Source organism: Salmo salar, chromosome 18, assembly GCF_965601325.2.
Source record: "Salmo salar chromosome 18, fSalSal1, whole genome shotgun sequence".
Taxonomy (NCBI): Eukaryota; Metazoa; Chordata; class Actinopteri; order Salmoniformes; family Salmonidae; genus Salmo; species Salmo salar.
The window spans coordinates 63,242,324-63,259,477 of NC_138308.1; the positions used below are offsets into that span (position 1 = coordinate 63,242,324).

At 45.6% G+C, this 17,154-nt stretch overlaps 1 protein-coding gene across 17 annotated transcripts in view; it reads left to right on the forward strand.

The window, feature by feature from the left end:
* The window catches only part of col25a1 (collagen type XXV alpha 1 chain), a 193,911-nt gene that overhangs the window by 128,314 nt on the left and 48,443 nt on the right, over positions 1 to 17,154 (forward strand). For all 17 annotated transcript variants that reach the window (XR_014381379.1, XR_014381380.1, XM_082965040.1 and 14 more), the window contains exons 9-11: positions 3,082 to 3,114; positions 5,507 to 5,542; positions 7,174 to 7,218. Coding sequence is in view for 15 of the 17 variants with exons in the window: in XM_082965040.1 (XP_082821166.1) it covers positions 3,082 to 3,114; positions 5,507 to 5,542; positions 7,174 to 7,218 (114 nt within the window). In the remaining 2 variants the exon portion in view is untranslated. The remainder of the gene's footprint in view (positions 1 to 3,081; positions 3,115 to 5,506; positions 5,543 to 7,173; positions 7,219 to 17,154) is intronic.

Here is a 17,154-nt window from a genome sequence, read left to right on the forward strand (position 1 = left end):
GCAGAGATTTAAAAACCAAGGCCCCAGAATGGAGCAGAATAACTATGGCTATAATGTTGGATGTGACGCACATCTCTGCCATGGTGCAAATTAGTCACCACACCTCTTTGGCTTCATAGCCTGATTAATACTCTACTTCGGTCACCCTCACCTGGTTCCACTGCTGCATGGCAACTGCCTAATTCATTCAGCCTATATATGGGCTCTATGTTGAATCTTTTAGCACGGCAATACGTTTGAGCAAAGTGATATCCAGCTGTAACCGTTAATGCAGTTTATTGGCAACAAAAAAATGCTGCAATTATACATGCATCGTAATGACTCCCATAAAAGCCGGGGAAGGCAATCCTTAGCAACTTCTGAGAGCAAGGCACATGTGAAGTAGAACCGCAAAATCTGCACCAGGCAAAAGGCCCAGCCCTCATTCTGTGCTCCCTTTCCACCAATGGGAAATTGATAGAGCTATCCCATTCTCTAAACTCTAGCCCCTGTCTCTTCTGCTCGAAAGACACTGAAAGCCAGTGAGCCACTGTTAACACTTTATTGCCAAGGTAGACTGAAGAGTATTGAGATGTAAAGTAGTATCTGTAAACATGTGTATGTGGTTTCTATAACAGAGAAATAATAAAAACATAATTAGTCATTTACAATGAATCACTAGTTACTACATAATGACATAGTTATAGAATGAGGAAGTAATTTTGCAGATAATTGAAAGAATATGCATAAATAAATTGAATATGTATACACAAATAATAGTAAACATTATACAGGAAATATGCAGACATAATAAGTCATGAATACTTACATAATGATAAACATAGTGGTTCCTCAATTAAAAGTTTCAAGCTTATGCCGCAACCATTTGTGGTAGATGGTGGTAAATTGCATCATTCTGTCATTGCACCACACCATCACAAGGGGGCGTTAGAACGCTGATCTATCGGTAGTCTGAACTGTGGCACAAATTGATTATCTTTTTGTAAATTAATGGAGTTGTGAATGTTTCAGTCCAACAGTCTCTCTTCTCTAGCACTAGAGTCCTGCATCAGGCAACAACAAAAAAATTGCTGGCGGGTGTTCCCGGAGTTGAGAAAGAACTTGGGTAAATACAATGGCGCAATTATACTCGACATGTGGACTGACTATTTAAAAAAATAGGATACTTATGCCTTACAGCCTATTACATAAACGAAGAGTGGATGTTGTCATAGCGTTTGCTGTCATTAAATGTGAAGACTGTTATATTATCAAATCAATTCTCTGTGTAATTATTAAATTAATCACGGAATAGTAATTAACTAGGAAGTCTGGGCACCATGGGAAAATGTTTATAGAGCCTCTATTTCCCAAATATAACTCTTCGGATATTTTATTATCTTATCGATTAGTCTTCAATTAATGTATTATTACTTTATTCCTTCCTGCATGTCGCAAACCCTTGGATATCTGCACAAACCCTAACATAAATCAAGAATCAGCAATATACAAATTGGCTTAATTATTGATTTTCTAACTAACTAATCAATCACAGAATGACAAACACACACACACAATAGTAATACATTGGTTACTGACATGATACACTGAAAAGTCCCTAGTGGGCCAAGCCGTCCCTGTGACGGCTTGGTAGACAAAGGAATGGGGTGGGTCAGCTCAAGAGCGGGAAACTCAGAGTGGACCCCGTACATACACTACACTCATGGAAATGCTTATACTTTGAACATGAACAACTGCTCATTCGAAAATACATTTCAATATACATATTTACGAGCGTATGCCTTTGTTGTCCCTCTCTGCAATCGCCTGTCCGTCTGCTGGATAGATTGTCGACAGAAAGTCTCTGGTTTGTCCACCAGTGATCAAAGTCTTTCGGGGTTGTAGCTTATTATAATGGATATGTCAGAGTACCATTCGGTCATTCAACCCGTTGCGTTTAACAGACTAAAGTACTTAAACAGCTGCAGCCTGAATAATTGTTCTTTAGTTTGTAGATTTCTCAACCATTTCAACGTGGGAATGATCTCCATGTTCTCTGGTCTTGTCCTTTGGTAGAGGATTGTTCTTTAAATACCCACGGACAATTCCAACTGGTTGGAATACAGAAATATTGTTACATTATTCAACCTTTTGAGGTTACCGTACTGCAAAGTCTTTCTCTGTGGTAACAAAGGGATTCTCAACCTTCATTTTGGTAGAGTGGGGAAAGTAATTTCGGTATTTACGACTGTCATAAAACAGCAGACTTCCCGCTCTACGAGAGAGTGCGTGCTGTAGAGTGGACCCACTGTAACTTGATCATTCAGATCTTCACAGGAGAGTCATGACAATGTTATCTACCACAGAGTGTGACAGTGCAGCTCAAAATTTCAGATAATATAAGGCCAGCTATTGTGAGAATTTTTGTGGATCTTGAATATTTCCTCTAGTCCTTTAGTTGTGACATCAACTGTACTGTAGCCTATGTTTATTTACCCTTGCCTTGTGGTTTCCATTTCAAACACGTTTTAAAGCGTCACATTCCTTTCCACTCATCTACTAAAGATGGACTGGATCTTTTCCTCTTGGTCTGTCATCTCAACATCTATTATTGAGCTTCTGTTTATTACATAGAATAGTGAGTTATCACCCACTCCCTAGCTGCGAAAGATCAGTTAGGGCAGCGTTTCCCAAACTCTGTCCTGGGGACCCCAAGGGGTGCACATTTTAGTTTTTTGCCTTAGCACTACACAGATGATTCAAATAATGAACTCAACATCAAGCTATGATTATTTGAATCAGCTGTGTAGTGCTAGGGCAAAATCCAAAATGCGCACCCCTTGGGGTCCCCAGAACAGAGTTTTGGAAATGCTGAGTTAGGAATTTTGCCAAGGGTATTTGATACAATTTTATCCTCAGATTATATTATATTTGGTCTCACTTTAAAGAGGGTAAAGGGTTTAAGTGTAACCCTATTTAAAGCTAGAGAGCTCCTTACCGCCTAACAGTTTTGCGCATTGGACATATATGTATTGTTGTTGCTCATACAGTATCTTTATTGTTGTTGCACGTAGACATGTTGTTATTATTTGTCTCTTGTAGGGTGATGCAGGCTCCTCTGCTGCAGGCATTAAGGTAAGTAGAATGGGTTAAATGCTGAAATAGGTTCCATGAATAGAGTGCCTTTTAGGCCCTTCAGACATTATTTGTGTAAATTCTGATAAAAGAAACACTACTTTTACCAGTTGGATCACACATATTGTACATCTATGCTTAAACTAAACTATGTTAAAGGTAGACTCAGCGAGATGACATTGAATACACAAAGTAAACACATAGTGGGTCAATTACAACTAAGAGCATTAAAGCGCAAGGTTAAACCTCGCCACTGTTTTGGTCTTGTAGGTATCACTTTGTAGCAGCATGAAGCGCACCAGTGCACATGCTCAGATATTCTGTGTGACTGAGTGGGAGCAAAGTCTTGCATCGCTCTCATCTCAACATCTGTGGTGCTGTTCGTTGCAACATCATCTCGCTGAGTCTACCTTTAAAAACTACAATACCAGTGTGTTTTCAATAAAATAAGTTATTTGTTTACTCAGAAAATCCCCATTTCGGCATGTCATCTTTATCCAACTTATAGGAAGATTTTTCACACTTAACCCCAAGTTTTCACCATCATTTTAAAGCTCTATTGTGTTTGTTGCTTCGGGAGAGATCATTTTTACTTATTTAAAGTGATTGGTGATTCATTTATATTTGTCCCTTAGGTTTAACCTCTCTAGGGTCGGCGGGACGAAATCGTCCCACCTACGTAACAGCCAGTGGAATCCTGTGGCGCGTTATTCAAATACCTTAGAAATGCTATTACTTCAATTTCTCAAACATATGACTATTTTACACCATTTTAAAGACAAGACTCTCGTTAATCTAACCACACTGTCCGATTTCAAAAAGGCTTTACAACGAAAGCAAAACATTAGATTATGTCAGCAGAGTACCCAGCCAGAAATAATCAGACACCCATTTTTCAAGCTAGCATATAATGTCACAAAAACCCAGAAGACAGCTAAATGCAGCACTAACCTTTGATGATCTTCATCAGATGACACACCTAGGACATTATGTTATACAATACATGCATGTTTTGTTCAATCAAGTTCATATTTATATCAAAAACCAGCTTTTTACATTAGCATGTGACGTTCAGAACTAGCATACCCCCCGCAAACTTCCGGTGAATTTACTAAAAATTTACTAAATTACTCACGATAAACGTTCACAAAAAGCATAACAATTATTTTAAGAATTATAGATACAGAACTCCTCTATGCACTCGATATGTCCGATTTTAAAATAGCTTTTCGGTGAAAGCACATTTTGCAATATTCTAAGTAGATAGCCCGGCATCACAGGCTAGCTATTTAGACACCCAGCAAGTTTAGCACTCACCAAAGTCAGATTTACTATAAGAAAAATGTTATTACCTTTGGTGTTCTTCGTCAGAATGCACTCCCAGGACTTCTACTTCAATAACAAATGTTGGTTTGGTCCCAAATAATCCATAGTTATATCCAAACAGCGGCGTTTTGTTCGTGCGTTCAAGACACTATCCGAAGTGTAAATAAGGGTCACGCGCACGACGCATTTCGTGACAAAAAATGTCTAAATATTCCATTACCGTACTTCGAAGCATGTCAACCGCTGTTTAAAATCAATTTTTATGCAATTTTTCTCGTAAAAAAAGCGATAACATTCCGACCGGGAATCTGCGTTTAGGTAAAAAGACGAAAGAAAATAAAGCAAGGGGTCGACTCGTGCACGCGCCTAAGCCCATTGTCCTCTGATCGGCCACTTGCCAAAAGCGCAAATGTGTTTCAGCCTGGGGCTGCCTCGATATCATTCAGCTTTTTCCCGGGCTCTGAGAGCCTATGGGAGCCGTAGGAAGTGTCACGTTACAGCAAAGATCCTCAGTCTTCAATAAACAGAGACAAGAAGAACAAGATCTTGTCAGAGAGGGCACTTCCTGTAAGGAATCTAACCACATTGTCCGATTTCAAAAAGGCTTTACAACGAAAGCAAAACATTAGATTATGTCAGGAGAGTACCCTGCCAAAAATAATCACACAGCCATTTTCAAAGCAAGCATATATGTCACAAAAACCAAAACCACAGCTAAATGCAGCACTAACCTTTGATGATCTTCATCAGATGACACTCCTAGGACATTATGTTATACAATACATGCATGTTTTGTTCAATCAAGTTCATATTTATATAAAAAAACAGCTTTTTACATTAGCATGTGATGTTCAGAACTAGCATACCCACCGCAACCTTCCGGTGAATTTACTAAATTACTCATGATGGGTCCAATCCTCAATTAATAGGGTGAAAATCTTCCTTTTAAAATAGAATTTCGCTACCCAAAAGGCATATTTAGGTAAGAACCAAATAAATAATTTCATCCATCGATATTGCTTACCTCAATGGTTAAAAGTGAGCCCTCCTTCTGCCTGTATTACAGGGTGAACCAGGAGAGTCAGGACGTGGGGGATCAAAGGTAAAACTAGCCTGCACTAAAATCCCATGGCATGTGTTTCCCATGTTTCAAAGTCCTCACGAGAGGAATACTTGTTACATTTCTCAGATTGATATTAGAATGTGATAAAACATAACTACACCATTACAGCATTAGCTTTTAAATCACCAGGATTAACACCTGCACCAAAAATCTATGTTGCCCATCCCTGTTCTAGACATATAGCTGGTAAGCCACTCCCATAACATGGCATTCAGGTTAGAAGTATGGGTTTTGATACAGAGACTGGTATATTCCATCAATTGCAGATAGTGGATTTTCAGATACCACATTCAGAGGTGTATTGGATTTTCCCAGCAATGTCTCTGATGGAAGGAATTGACACTTGATTTGGAAATTTGCAGTCCCTTGGCCCCATGACCTGTTCAGTTCTGCTGACAAACCTGGCTGAGCGGTCATCCACCGCACGCAATCAGATTTACCATTTCTAAATCAAGTGAAACCATCCACCTGGGACAGCCTACTATGCTAATAAAACACACTTCTGAAAGGACAATCACCAATCCACTACTGTATCTGCACAAATTGATTGAATACCGGCCACAGAGTACAAAGTAAAGCACCGCATCCTGACAAAAAGCAAGTCTCATACTTTTTTGAGCAGTGTTTTTTGAGCAGTCTTTCTTTTCTTGCAACGACATAACCATTTGCTAGGCACAGCCAGAGCTGCTGTCAAGACTGCATCAGAATCCCCTTTAATTACACTATTTACTCCCGAGAGCCACACCCCATTAATTCCCCTTTTCTTTATCCTCTCAAGCTGCCCTTTCCTGCTGTACTGCAAAATATGTCCTGTCCTACACAGTCAGATTTTTATGAAGGTTTTATGGCAGCTCACAGTTGTTCTATCTATTTGCTTTAATACGCTTTCTTACAAAGTTTAATTTCTCTTCCAGTTGCCTAATAGGGAATTGTTGGTCTCGATTAAATAATTCATTTGGGTGACAGTGGAAGTCAGTGGAGCTTGTGAAGTAGTATTTCCAGACGAGCGACTTTTATTGATTACATTTATAATGAGTTCGGGAGACTCAATTGTAATATACAGGCCTCTCGCTGAGTTCTGAATACTATTACACTTGATCATTGTAAGCAGTGCAAAATATATATTCTCATATATCATAAATGTAAGTCTTAAATAGAGCATTCAATTATTCACAGTCAGAAGATTTTATGTTAATATGCTTCTGAGTAATCTTATGAAATGCTTGACCTTTTGCATTTTACATAGTTCACTCAAACCCAATTGAGTTTCCATCATTTTCTGCTTTGTATGCGAGTTCAGAATTCTTCACTTGGGAATGACATTGAACATCTCAGTAGAAAACAATCCAAACGTACTGAATTGCATCCCTTTGAAGTCTTTATAGACCTCTTAACTTTATTAGTCAACATAATCAGCACCACAGTGGCCCTAACAAATGATGATTGCATGTAATACTGGTACACAACTCAAGTGCAAGTTGTAATCGTCATCAGGGCCCAGCTCACTGGAGAGCTGTTTGGGACCCAATGATAGAGAGGGGAGAGACTGCTGTTGAAGGCCCCAGGACAGAGGCTCAACTCGGCTATAACGTCACATTTTTCCTGTGTAGGGAGAGCCAGGACTTCCAGGGCTGCCTGGACTTCCCGGGATTAAGGTACATTCTGTTGTCTTCATCCCTAAGAATTCCGTCTTCCCTGTCCCTTGAATTCCCACCTACTAACATTCAGCTAGGTCATACATTTAGATAAATTATATGCAGCACATTGCACAGTTGGATGCTGTGGGCTCCAACATGAGGTACAAGTAAGGGGACACTGTGGTGTAAATCTAAGCCAATACAGATTTGTCATTGTTCATGATTCAGTGGTCAAGGATGAAATGGAAATTATTGCTAAAATTAGAATGGAACATACAGTACGATCAGATTTGTAATTTATGTGTTGGCCAGCAGAAAAGCAGTGCTGATTGATAAATACAACCCTGGCAATGCTGCAATCAGGCATACCACTAAATGATTGGTCACCAACATTTCCCTTAGTTCAGTCACACATCATCTGAAAGAGCATCTGTAATACATTATTCAAGGATTATAATGACGATATGTTGGGCAAAAGAGCACTTAACATTCACTTCAGTGCAGCGGTCTAAGGCACTGCATCGCTGTGCTTGAGGCATCACTACAGACCTGGGTTCTATCCAAGGCTGTGTCACAACCGGCCGTGACCGGGAGTCCCATAGGGCAGCGCACAATTGGCCCGGCATCAACCGCGTTCGGGGAGGGTTTGGCCTGGGGGCTTTACTTGGCTAATCACGCTCTAGCGACTCCTTGTGGCGGGCCGGGCGCCTGCAGGCTGACTTCGGGTCGTCAGTTGAACGGTGTTTCCTCCGAAACATTGGTGCAGCTGGATTCCGGGTTAGGCGGGCGGGTGTTAAGAAGTGTGGTTTGGTGGGTCATGTTGCGGAGGACGCATGACTCGACCTTCGCCTCTGCCGAGCTCATTGGGGAGTTGCAGCGATGAGACAAGATCACAACTGGATATCACAAAATTAGGGGGAAAAAATGGGGTAGAAAACAAAAACAAAAATGTGTGTGTGTGTGGGAGGGGGGGGTTAATGCCTTGAAACAAACACTGGTTTAGATAGAGTATACTCAATGCTGAAATCTGCCATGATGTACACAATTCACAGCATTGTACACTCAGAACAAATTATTATATTACTGAGCTAAAACGTGTGAATGCAAGGAATGCTAAAACAGGTGTGTGATCATGTTTGTTGCTGTTTTGGTTTGTTTGCTTGTACCACTTTGGTATGCTTGTAACCTGTTGGTCTTGTAAAAATCCTTTCCATTTTATATAACCCTGGTTTAACTTTTTTTTTTAAAGGGCTGAATGCTTTTGGAATCTAACAATGTTATAAACTCAGCAAAAAAAAGAAACGTCCTCTCACTGTCAACTGCGTTTATTTTCATCAAACTTAACATGTGTAAATATTTGTATGAACATAACAAGATTCAACAACTGAGACATAAACTTAACAAGTTCCACAGACATGTGACTAACAAAAATGGAATAATGTGTCCCTGAACAAAGGGGGGGGCGTCAAAATCAAAAGTAACAGTCAGTATCTGGTGTGGCCACCAGCTGCATTAAGTATTGCAGTGCATCTCCTCCTCACGGACTGTGCCAGATTTGCCAGTTCTTGCTGTGAGATGTTACCCCACTCTTCCACCAAGGCACCTGCAAATGGGGAGGGGGGAATGGCCCTAGCCCTCACCCTCCGATCCAACAGGTCCCAGTGTAACGCTCATTTCTTCATCGATAAATGCAAATCCGACCATCACACCTGGTGAGAGAAAACCGTGACTCGTCAGTGAAGAGCACTTTTTGCCAGTCCTGTCTGGTCCAGCGACGGTGGGTTTGTGCCCATAGTTGTTGCCGGTGACGTCTGGTGAGTACCTGCCTTACAACAAGCCCTCAGTCCAGCCTCTCTCAGCCTATTGCGGACAGTCTGAGCACTGATGGTGGGATTGTGCATTCCTGGTGTAACTCGGGCAATTGTTGTTGCCATCCTGTACCTGCAAGAGTGATGTTCGGATGTACCGATCCTGTGCAGGTGTTGTTACACGTAGTCTGCCACTGCCAGGAGGATTAGCTGTCCGTTCTGTCTCCCTGTAGCGCTGTCTTAGGCGTCTCACAGTACGGACATTGCAATTTATTGCCCTGGCCACATCTGCAGTCCTCATGCCTCCTTTCAGCATGCCTAAGGTACGTTCACTCAGATAAGCAGGGACCCTAGGCATCTTTCTTTTGTTGTTTTTCAGAGTCAGTAGAAAGGCCTCTTTAATGTCCTAAGTTTTCATAACTGTGACCTTAATTGCCTACCGTCTGTAAGATGTTAGTGTCTTAATGACCGTTCCACAGGTGCATGTTCGTTAATTGTTTACGGTTCATTGAACAAGTATGGGAAACAGTGTTTAAACCCTTTACAATGAAGATCTGTGACGTTATTTGGATTTTCACAAATTATCTTTGAAAAATAGGGTCCTGAAAAGGGAACATTTCTTTTTTTGCTGAGTTTACTTGTCAGGGAACTCAAAGCAGCAGGAGGGGTGAAGTCAGGTGCAGGAGACCAAGATCCGTGAACACACGTTTTAATAGGCAATAGTCCAAACTGCCAACAACATGTAAGACAGGGTGAAAATACAACACAGTAAGGGCCCGAAAAGCAGAGTAGGGGCGCAGCCCAAAAACTCGTGGCCTTACTACACAAAAATGCAGAGGGAAATGCCTAAAACCCCAACCTAACCACACCAGACAAAAAGCAATCCCACACAATCCCCAAACCTAAACAGAGAGACTAAATAACCCCCCCACTAACGATCTAAGACAATACAGGTGCACCCATAAACCAGACCTCACCAAAAGAAAAATGAAAAGAGGATTTGTGGCAGCTAGTAGGCCGGCGACGATGACCGCCGAGCGCCGCCCGAACGAGGAGAGGCGCCACCTTCAGTCGACGTTGTGTCGGTACCCCCCGACGCGCGCCGACGCCGGCCTTCGAGGACGACCCGGAGGGCGAGGCGCAGGGCAATCCGGATGGAGGCTGTGGAACTCCCGCATCAGTGATGGGTCCAAGATGTCCTCCACCGGTACCCAGCACCTCTCCTCCGGACCGTACCCCTCCCAGTCCATGAGGTACTGCAAGCCCCCTACCCGGCACCTGGAGTCCAAGATGGACCGGACTGTGTACGCCGGGCCCCCCCCCGATGTCCAGGGGGGGCGGAGGGACCTCCTGTACCTCAGCGTCCTGCAGTGGACCAGCTACCACCGGCCTGAGGAGAGACACATGAAACAAGGGGTTAATACGATAATAAGAACAAAGCTGTAACCTGTAACACACCTCGTTTATTCTCCCCAGAACTTTAAATGGCCCCACAAACCGCGGACCCAACTTCCGGCAGGGCAGGTGGAGGGGCAGGTTCCGGGTTGAGAGCCAGAATCTCTCCCCCGGGGTGAACACGGGGGCCTCACTGCGGCGGCGGTCAGCACTCTCCTTTTGTCGTCCCCTGGCCCGTTCAAGGGATTCCTGAACGGCGTTCCAGGTCTCCTTAGAGTGCTGGACCCAGTCCTCCACCACAGGGGCCTCTTCTGGCTCTGATGCCAGGGCACCAGGACCGGCTGGTAACCCAACACACACTGAAAAGGCGACAGGTTAGTAGGAGTGGCGGAGAGAGTTCTGCACCATCTCAGCCCATGGCATGAACCTCGCCCACTCCCCTGGCCGGTCCTGGCAATAGGACCGCAGAAACCTGCCCACATCCTGGTTAATTTTCTCTACCTGCCCATTACTCTCGGGGTGAAAACCTGAGGTCAAACTGACTGAAACCCCCAGTCACTCCATACGCGCCCGCCACACCCGGGACGTGAACTGGGGGCCTCAATCAGAGACGATGTCCTCAGGCACCCCGTAGTGCCGGAAGACGTGGGTAAACAGGGCCTCTGTGGTCTGTAGGGCCGTAGGAAGACCGGGTAAAGGGAGCAGACGGCAGGACTTAGAGAACCGATCCACAACGACCAGGATCGGGGTGTTACCCTGAGATGGCGGGAGGTCGGTGAGGAAATCCACCGACAGGTGGGACCATGGTTGCTGTGGAACGGGGAGGGGCTGTAATTTCCCTCTAGGCAGGTGTCTAGGAGCCTTACACTGGGCGCACACCGAACAGGAGGAGACATAGAGCCTCACGTCCTTCACCAATGTGGGCCACCAGTACTTCCCACTAAGACCCCGCACCGTCCGCTCAATCCCTGGATGACCCGAGGAGGGTAGCGTGTGCGCCCACTGAATCAACCGATCACGGACACCGAGCGGGACATACTTCCGACCCACGGGACATTGAGGGGGAGTAGGTTCTGACTGCAGCGCCCGCTCGATGTCCGTATCCACCTCCCAGACCACCCAGACCACCAGGCAGGAGGCTGGAAGTATGGGAGTGGGATCGGTGGACCGTTCCTCAGTGTCGTGGAGACGAGACAGTGCGTCGGCCTTAGTGTTCCGGGAACCTGGTATGTACGAGATCGTGAACTGGAATCTCGTAAAGAACATCGCCCACCTGGCTTGACGAGGGTTCAGTCTCCTCGCCGCCTGAATGTACTCCAGATTACGGTGATCAGTCCAGATGAGAAAAGGGTGGCGCGCCCCCTCAAGCCAATGTCTCCACACCTTCAAGGCCCTTACCACAGCCAGCAACTCCCTGTCCCCCACATCATAGTTACGCTCCGCCGGACTCAGCTTCTTAGAAAAGAAAGCACAGGGGCGAAGCTTCAGGGGCGCCCCTGAGCGCTGTGACAGCACGGCTCCCACCCCAGCCTCGTACGCGTCCACCTCCACTATGAATGGCAAAGAGGGATCCGGATCCGCCAGCACTGGAGCATCGCTAAACAGAGCCTTCAGCCGACTAAAAGCCCTGTCCGCCTCCGCCAACCACTGCAACCGCACCGACCCCCCTTCATCAGTGAGGTAATGAGAGCCGCCACCTGCCCAAAGCCCCGGATAAACCTCCGGTAGTAATTGGCAAACCCCAAGAACCGCTGCACCTCCTTCACCGTGGTGGGAGTCGGCCAATTACGCACGGCCGAAATGCGGTCACATTCCATCACCACCCCGGATGTGGAAATGTGATACCCCAGAAAAGAGACGGCTGGTTTGGAGAACTCACATTTCTCGGCCTTGACGTACAGGTCATGCTCCAACAGTCTCCCAAGCACTTTGCGCACTAGAGACACATGCGTGGCGCATGTGGCGGAGTAGATCAGAATGTTATCGATGTACACCACCACACCCTGACCGAGCAGGTCCCGGAGAATCTTGTCCACAAAGGATTGGAAGACGGCTGGAGCATTCTTCAACCCATACAGCATGATGAGATACTCATAATGGCCAGATGTGGTACTAAATGCGGTTTTCCACTCGTCCCCCTCTCGGATACGCACCAAATTGTACGCGCTCCTGAGATCCAGTTTTGTGAAGAAGTGCGCCCCGTGAAATGGCTCCACCGCCATGACGATGAGAGGTAGCGGGTAACTGAAACCCACCGTGATGGAATTTAGACCTCTATAGTCAATGCACGGACGCAAACCCCCCTCCTTCTTCTTCACAAAAAAGAAGCTCGAGGAGACAGGTGATTTGGATGGCCGAATGTATCCCTGCCTCAAGGACTCAGTGACGTATGTCTCCATAGCCACTGTCTCCTCCTGAGACAGGGGATACACGTGACTCCTGGGAAGCGCAGCGTCAACCTGGAGGTTTATCGCACAATCTCCTCGTCGATGAGGTGGTAATTGAGTCGCCTTCATTTTACTGAAGGCGACAGCCAAATCAGCATACTCTGAGGGAATGTGCACGGTAGAGACTTGGTCTGGACACTCCACCATAGTCGCACCGATGGAAACCCCTATACACCTGCCCGAGCACTCCTTTGACCACCCCTTAAGAGCCCTCTGTCTCCACGAAATCTTAGGATTGTGATTGGCCAGCCAGGGGATCCCTAGTACCACCGGAAACGCCAGGGAATCAATGAGGAAGAGACTTATACACTCCTCATGACCCCCCCACATTACCATGACCAGTGGCACAGTGACCTCCCTGACCAGCCCCGACCCAAGTGGTCGACTGCCTAAGGCGTGCACGGGGAAGGGTTGGTCCAGCTGAACCAGGGAAATCCCTAACTTAGTGGCGACCCCACGGTCCATAAAACTCCCCGCCGCACCTGAATCGACTAGTGCCTTAAGCTGGGAGTGAGGGGAAAACTCAGGAAAGGAAACTAACGCATGCAAATGGCCGACAGGGGGCTCTGGGTGAGGGTGGTGCTGACTCACCTGAGATGTCGAAGGAGTGCTCTGCCTGCCCTCTGGACTCCCGGACGAGCTTCTCCAGCACCGGTCGGCAGTGTGCCCTCTGCGACCACAGTGGGAGAAGGCTCCCCCTCCAGTCTTCCTGGCTGCAGCCACCCCTATCTCCATGGGCGTTAGAGCAGGAAGGCTGGGAGGTGGAATGAACAGGGCCCAGTTCGGACGCCCGCGGGCGGCCAGTAGGTTGTCCAGTCTGATGGACAGATCAATGAGCTGGTCCAGGGTGATGGTGGTATCCCGACATGCTAGCTCCCGGTGGACGTCCTCCCTCAGACTACAGCAGTAGTGATCAATCAGGGCCCTCTCATTCCACCCCGCTCCAGCGGCCAGGGTCTGGAACTCCAACGCAAAGTCCTGCGCGCTCCTCGTCTCTTGTCTCAGGTGGAACAATCGTTCACCCGCCGCTTCACCCTCCGGTGGATGATCGAATACAGCACGGAAGCGGCGGGTGAACTCCGGGTAGTGGTCCCTGGCCGAGTCCGGACTGTCCCAAATGGCGTTGGCCCATTCCAGGGCTCAACCCGTGAGACAAGAGACGAGGACGCTGACGCTCTCCTCTCCCGAGGGAGGGGGCGAACGGTCGCTAGGTACAGCTCCAGCTGGAGTAGGAACCCCTTACACCCAGCAGCCGTCCCATCGTACTCCCTCGGGGGCGCGAGTTTAACCCCACTGGGGCTGGGTACTGTCGGCGCTGGTAGCGGCGCAGGCTGTTGAGCAGCCGCATTAGTGGGGGAGGGAGGGCTTCTCTCCCAGCTCTCCAAACGCGCCAACACCTGGTCCATGGCGGTGCCCAGATGATGGAGGATGGTGGAGTGTTGGGCAACCCATTCCTCCATGGACGGGGTTGGCGCTTCAGCTCCTGCTGACTCCATTCTGTGGTGCGGGATTCTGTCAGGGAACTCAAAGCAGCAGGAGGGGTGAAGTCAGGCGCAGGAGACCAAGATCCGTGAACACACGTTTTAATAGGCAATAGTCCAAACTGCCAACAACATGTAAGTCAGGGTGAAAATACAACACAGTAAGAGCCCGAAAAGCAGAGTAGGGGCGCAGCCCTAAAACTCGTGGCCTTACTACACAAAAATGCAGAGGGAAATGCCTAAAACCCCAACCTAACCACACCAGACAAAAAAAATCCCGCACAATCCCCAAACCTAAACAGAGAGACTAAATAACCCCCCCACTAACGATCTAACACAATACAGGTGCACACATAAACCAGACCTCACCAAAAGACAAATGAAAAGCGGATCGGTGGCAGCTAGTAGGCCGGCGATGACGACCGCCGAGTGCCGCCCGAACGAGGAGAGGTGCCACCTTCAGTCGACATTGTGACATTACTAATGTAATACTCAAATGTTCTCCTACAACTTAAAAATATATAACTTCTCTAAAGTATGGTATTGGTTGAACTTAACAAGCACTGTGGGGCACATTCATCAATGGCAAAAAAAGACTACAAAAATCATAAGGAATAAGGTTTTGAAGTCTCTGTCCTACATATAGGAGATATAAGACATATTTAACCCCTTATTTTTGTTGGCACAAAACTACAGTACCTCCATACTTTAATTTGTTTATATGTGTTACCTTTCAAACTAGTTACCTTCAGACTAGAGCTAAAAGGAGAGTGAGAGTCTCCCCATTCCAGAGTGGTCATAATAGTTTGTAGACCAAACCATTCGGACGCTGGAGACGTTTTTATGAGAAGACCGATTTTTGGGATGTCTCATGGTCTGACAAACAACGATGTAGCTCAGCCACATTCCACTTCAGATGCAGAAGGCCGACAAGTCTGCTTGTCGTGGATGCGGTGGATTGATGCGGTGGATTGAGACACAGCCCATCATGGGCTGATATCTATAGTTTTAACTGACGGATATTGATGAGATATATGTTAATATGTTACTTACAGTTGAAGTCGGAAGTTTACACATACACCTTAGCCAAATACATTTAAACTCAGTTTTTCACAATTCCTGACATTTAATCCTTGTAAAAATTCACTTTCTTAGGTCAGATAGGATCACCACTTTATTTTAAGAATGTGAAATGTCAGAATAATAGCAGAGAGAATTATTTATTTCAGCTTTTATTTCTTTCATCACATTTCCAGTGGGTCAGAAGTTTACATAAACTCAATTAGTATTTGGTAGCATTGCCTTTAAATTGTTTAACTTGGGTCAAACGTTTTGTGTAGCCTTCCACAACCTTCCCACAATAAGTTGGGTTAATTTTGGCCCATTCCTCCAGACAGAGCTGGTGTAACTGAGTCAGGTTTGTAGGCCTCCTTGCACGTACACACTTTTTCAGTTCTGCCAAGAAATTTTCTATAGGATTGAGGTCAGGGCTTTGTGATGGCCACTCCAATACCTTGACTTTGTTGTCCTTAAGCCATTTTGCCACAACTTTGGAAGTATACTTGGGGTCATTGTCCATTTGGAAGACCCATTTGCGACCAAGCTTTAACTTCCTGACTGATGTCTTGAGATGTTGCTTCAATATATCCACGTAATTTTCCTACCTCGTGAGGCCATCTATTTTGTGAAGTGCACCAGTCCTCCCTGCAGCAAAGCACCCCCACAACATGATGCTGCCACCCCCGTGCTTCACGGTTGGGATGGTGTTCTTTGGCTTGCAAGCCTCCCCCTTTTTCCTCCAAACATAACGATGGTCATTATGGCCAAACAGTTCTATTTTTGTTTCATCAAACCAGAGGATATTTCTCCAAAAAGTATGATCTTTGTCCCTATGTGCAGTTGCAAACCATAGCTTTTTTATGGCGGTTTTGGAGTAGTGGCTTCTTCCTTGCTGAGCGGCCTTTCAGGTTATGTCGATATAGGACTCGTTTTACTGTGGATATAGATCGTTTTGTACCTGTTTCCTCCAGCATCTTCACAAGGTCCTTTACTGTTGTTCTGGGATTGATTTGCACTTTTCACACCAAGGTATGTTCATCTCTAGGAGACAGAACGCATCTCCTTCCTGAGCGGTATGATGGCTGCGTGGTCCCATGGTGTTTATACTTGCGTACTATTGTTTGTACAAATTAACGTTGTACCTTCAGGCGTTTGGAAATTGCTCCCAAGGATGAACCAGACTTGTGGAGGTCTACAATTTTTTTTCTGAGGTCTTGGCTGATTTCTTTTGATTTTCCCATGATGTCAAGCGAAGAGGCACTGAGTTTGAAGGTAGGCCTTGAAATACATCCACAAGTACACCTCCAATTGACTCAAAGGATGTCAATTAGCCTATCAGAAGCTTCTAAAGCCATGACATCATTTTGTGGAATTTTCCAAGCTGTTTAAAGGCACAGTCAACTTAGTGTATGTAAACTTCTGACCCACTGGAATTGTGATACAGTGAATTATAAGTGAAATAATCTGTCTGTTAAACAATTGTTGGAAAAATTACTTCTGTCATGCACAAAGTAGATGTCCTAACCGACTTGCCAAAGCTATAGTTTGTTAACAAGAAATTTGTGGAGTGGTTGAAAAACGAGTTTAAATTACTCCATTATGTAATCTTCCGACTTCAACTGTACAGTATATACAGTTAAGCTAAATACACTTAAGTTAGGGCTTGCTTAGACTGCCCTTGAGTTGAATTCCAAGAGGAGTATGTGTGTGTGTGCTCCCATGAGTACCTGTGTACCTCATTTACTCAACCCTTTACAAAATATT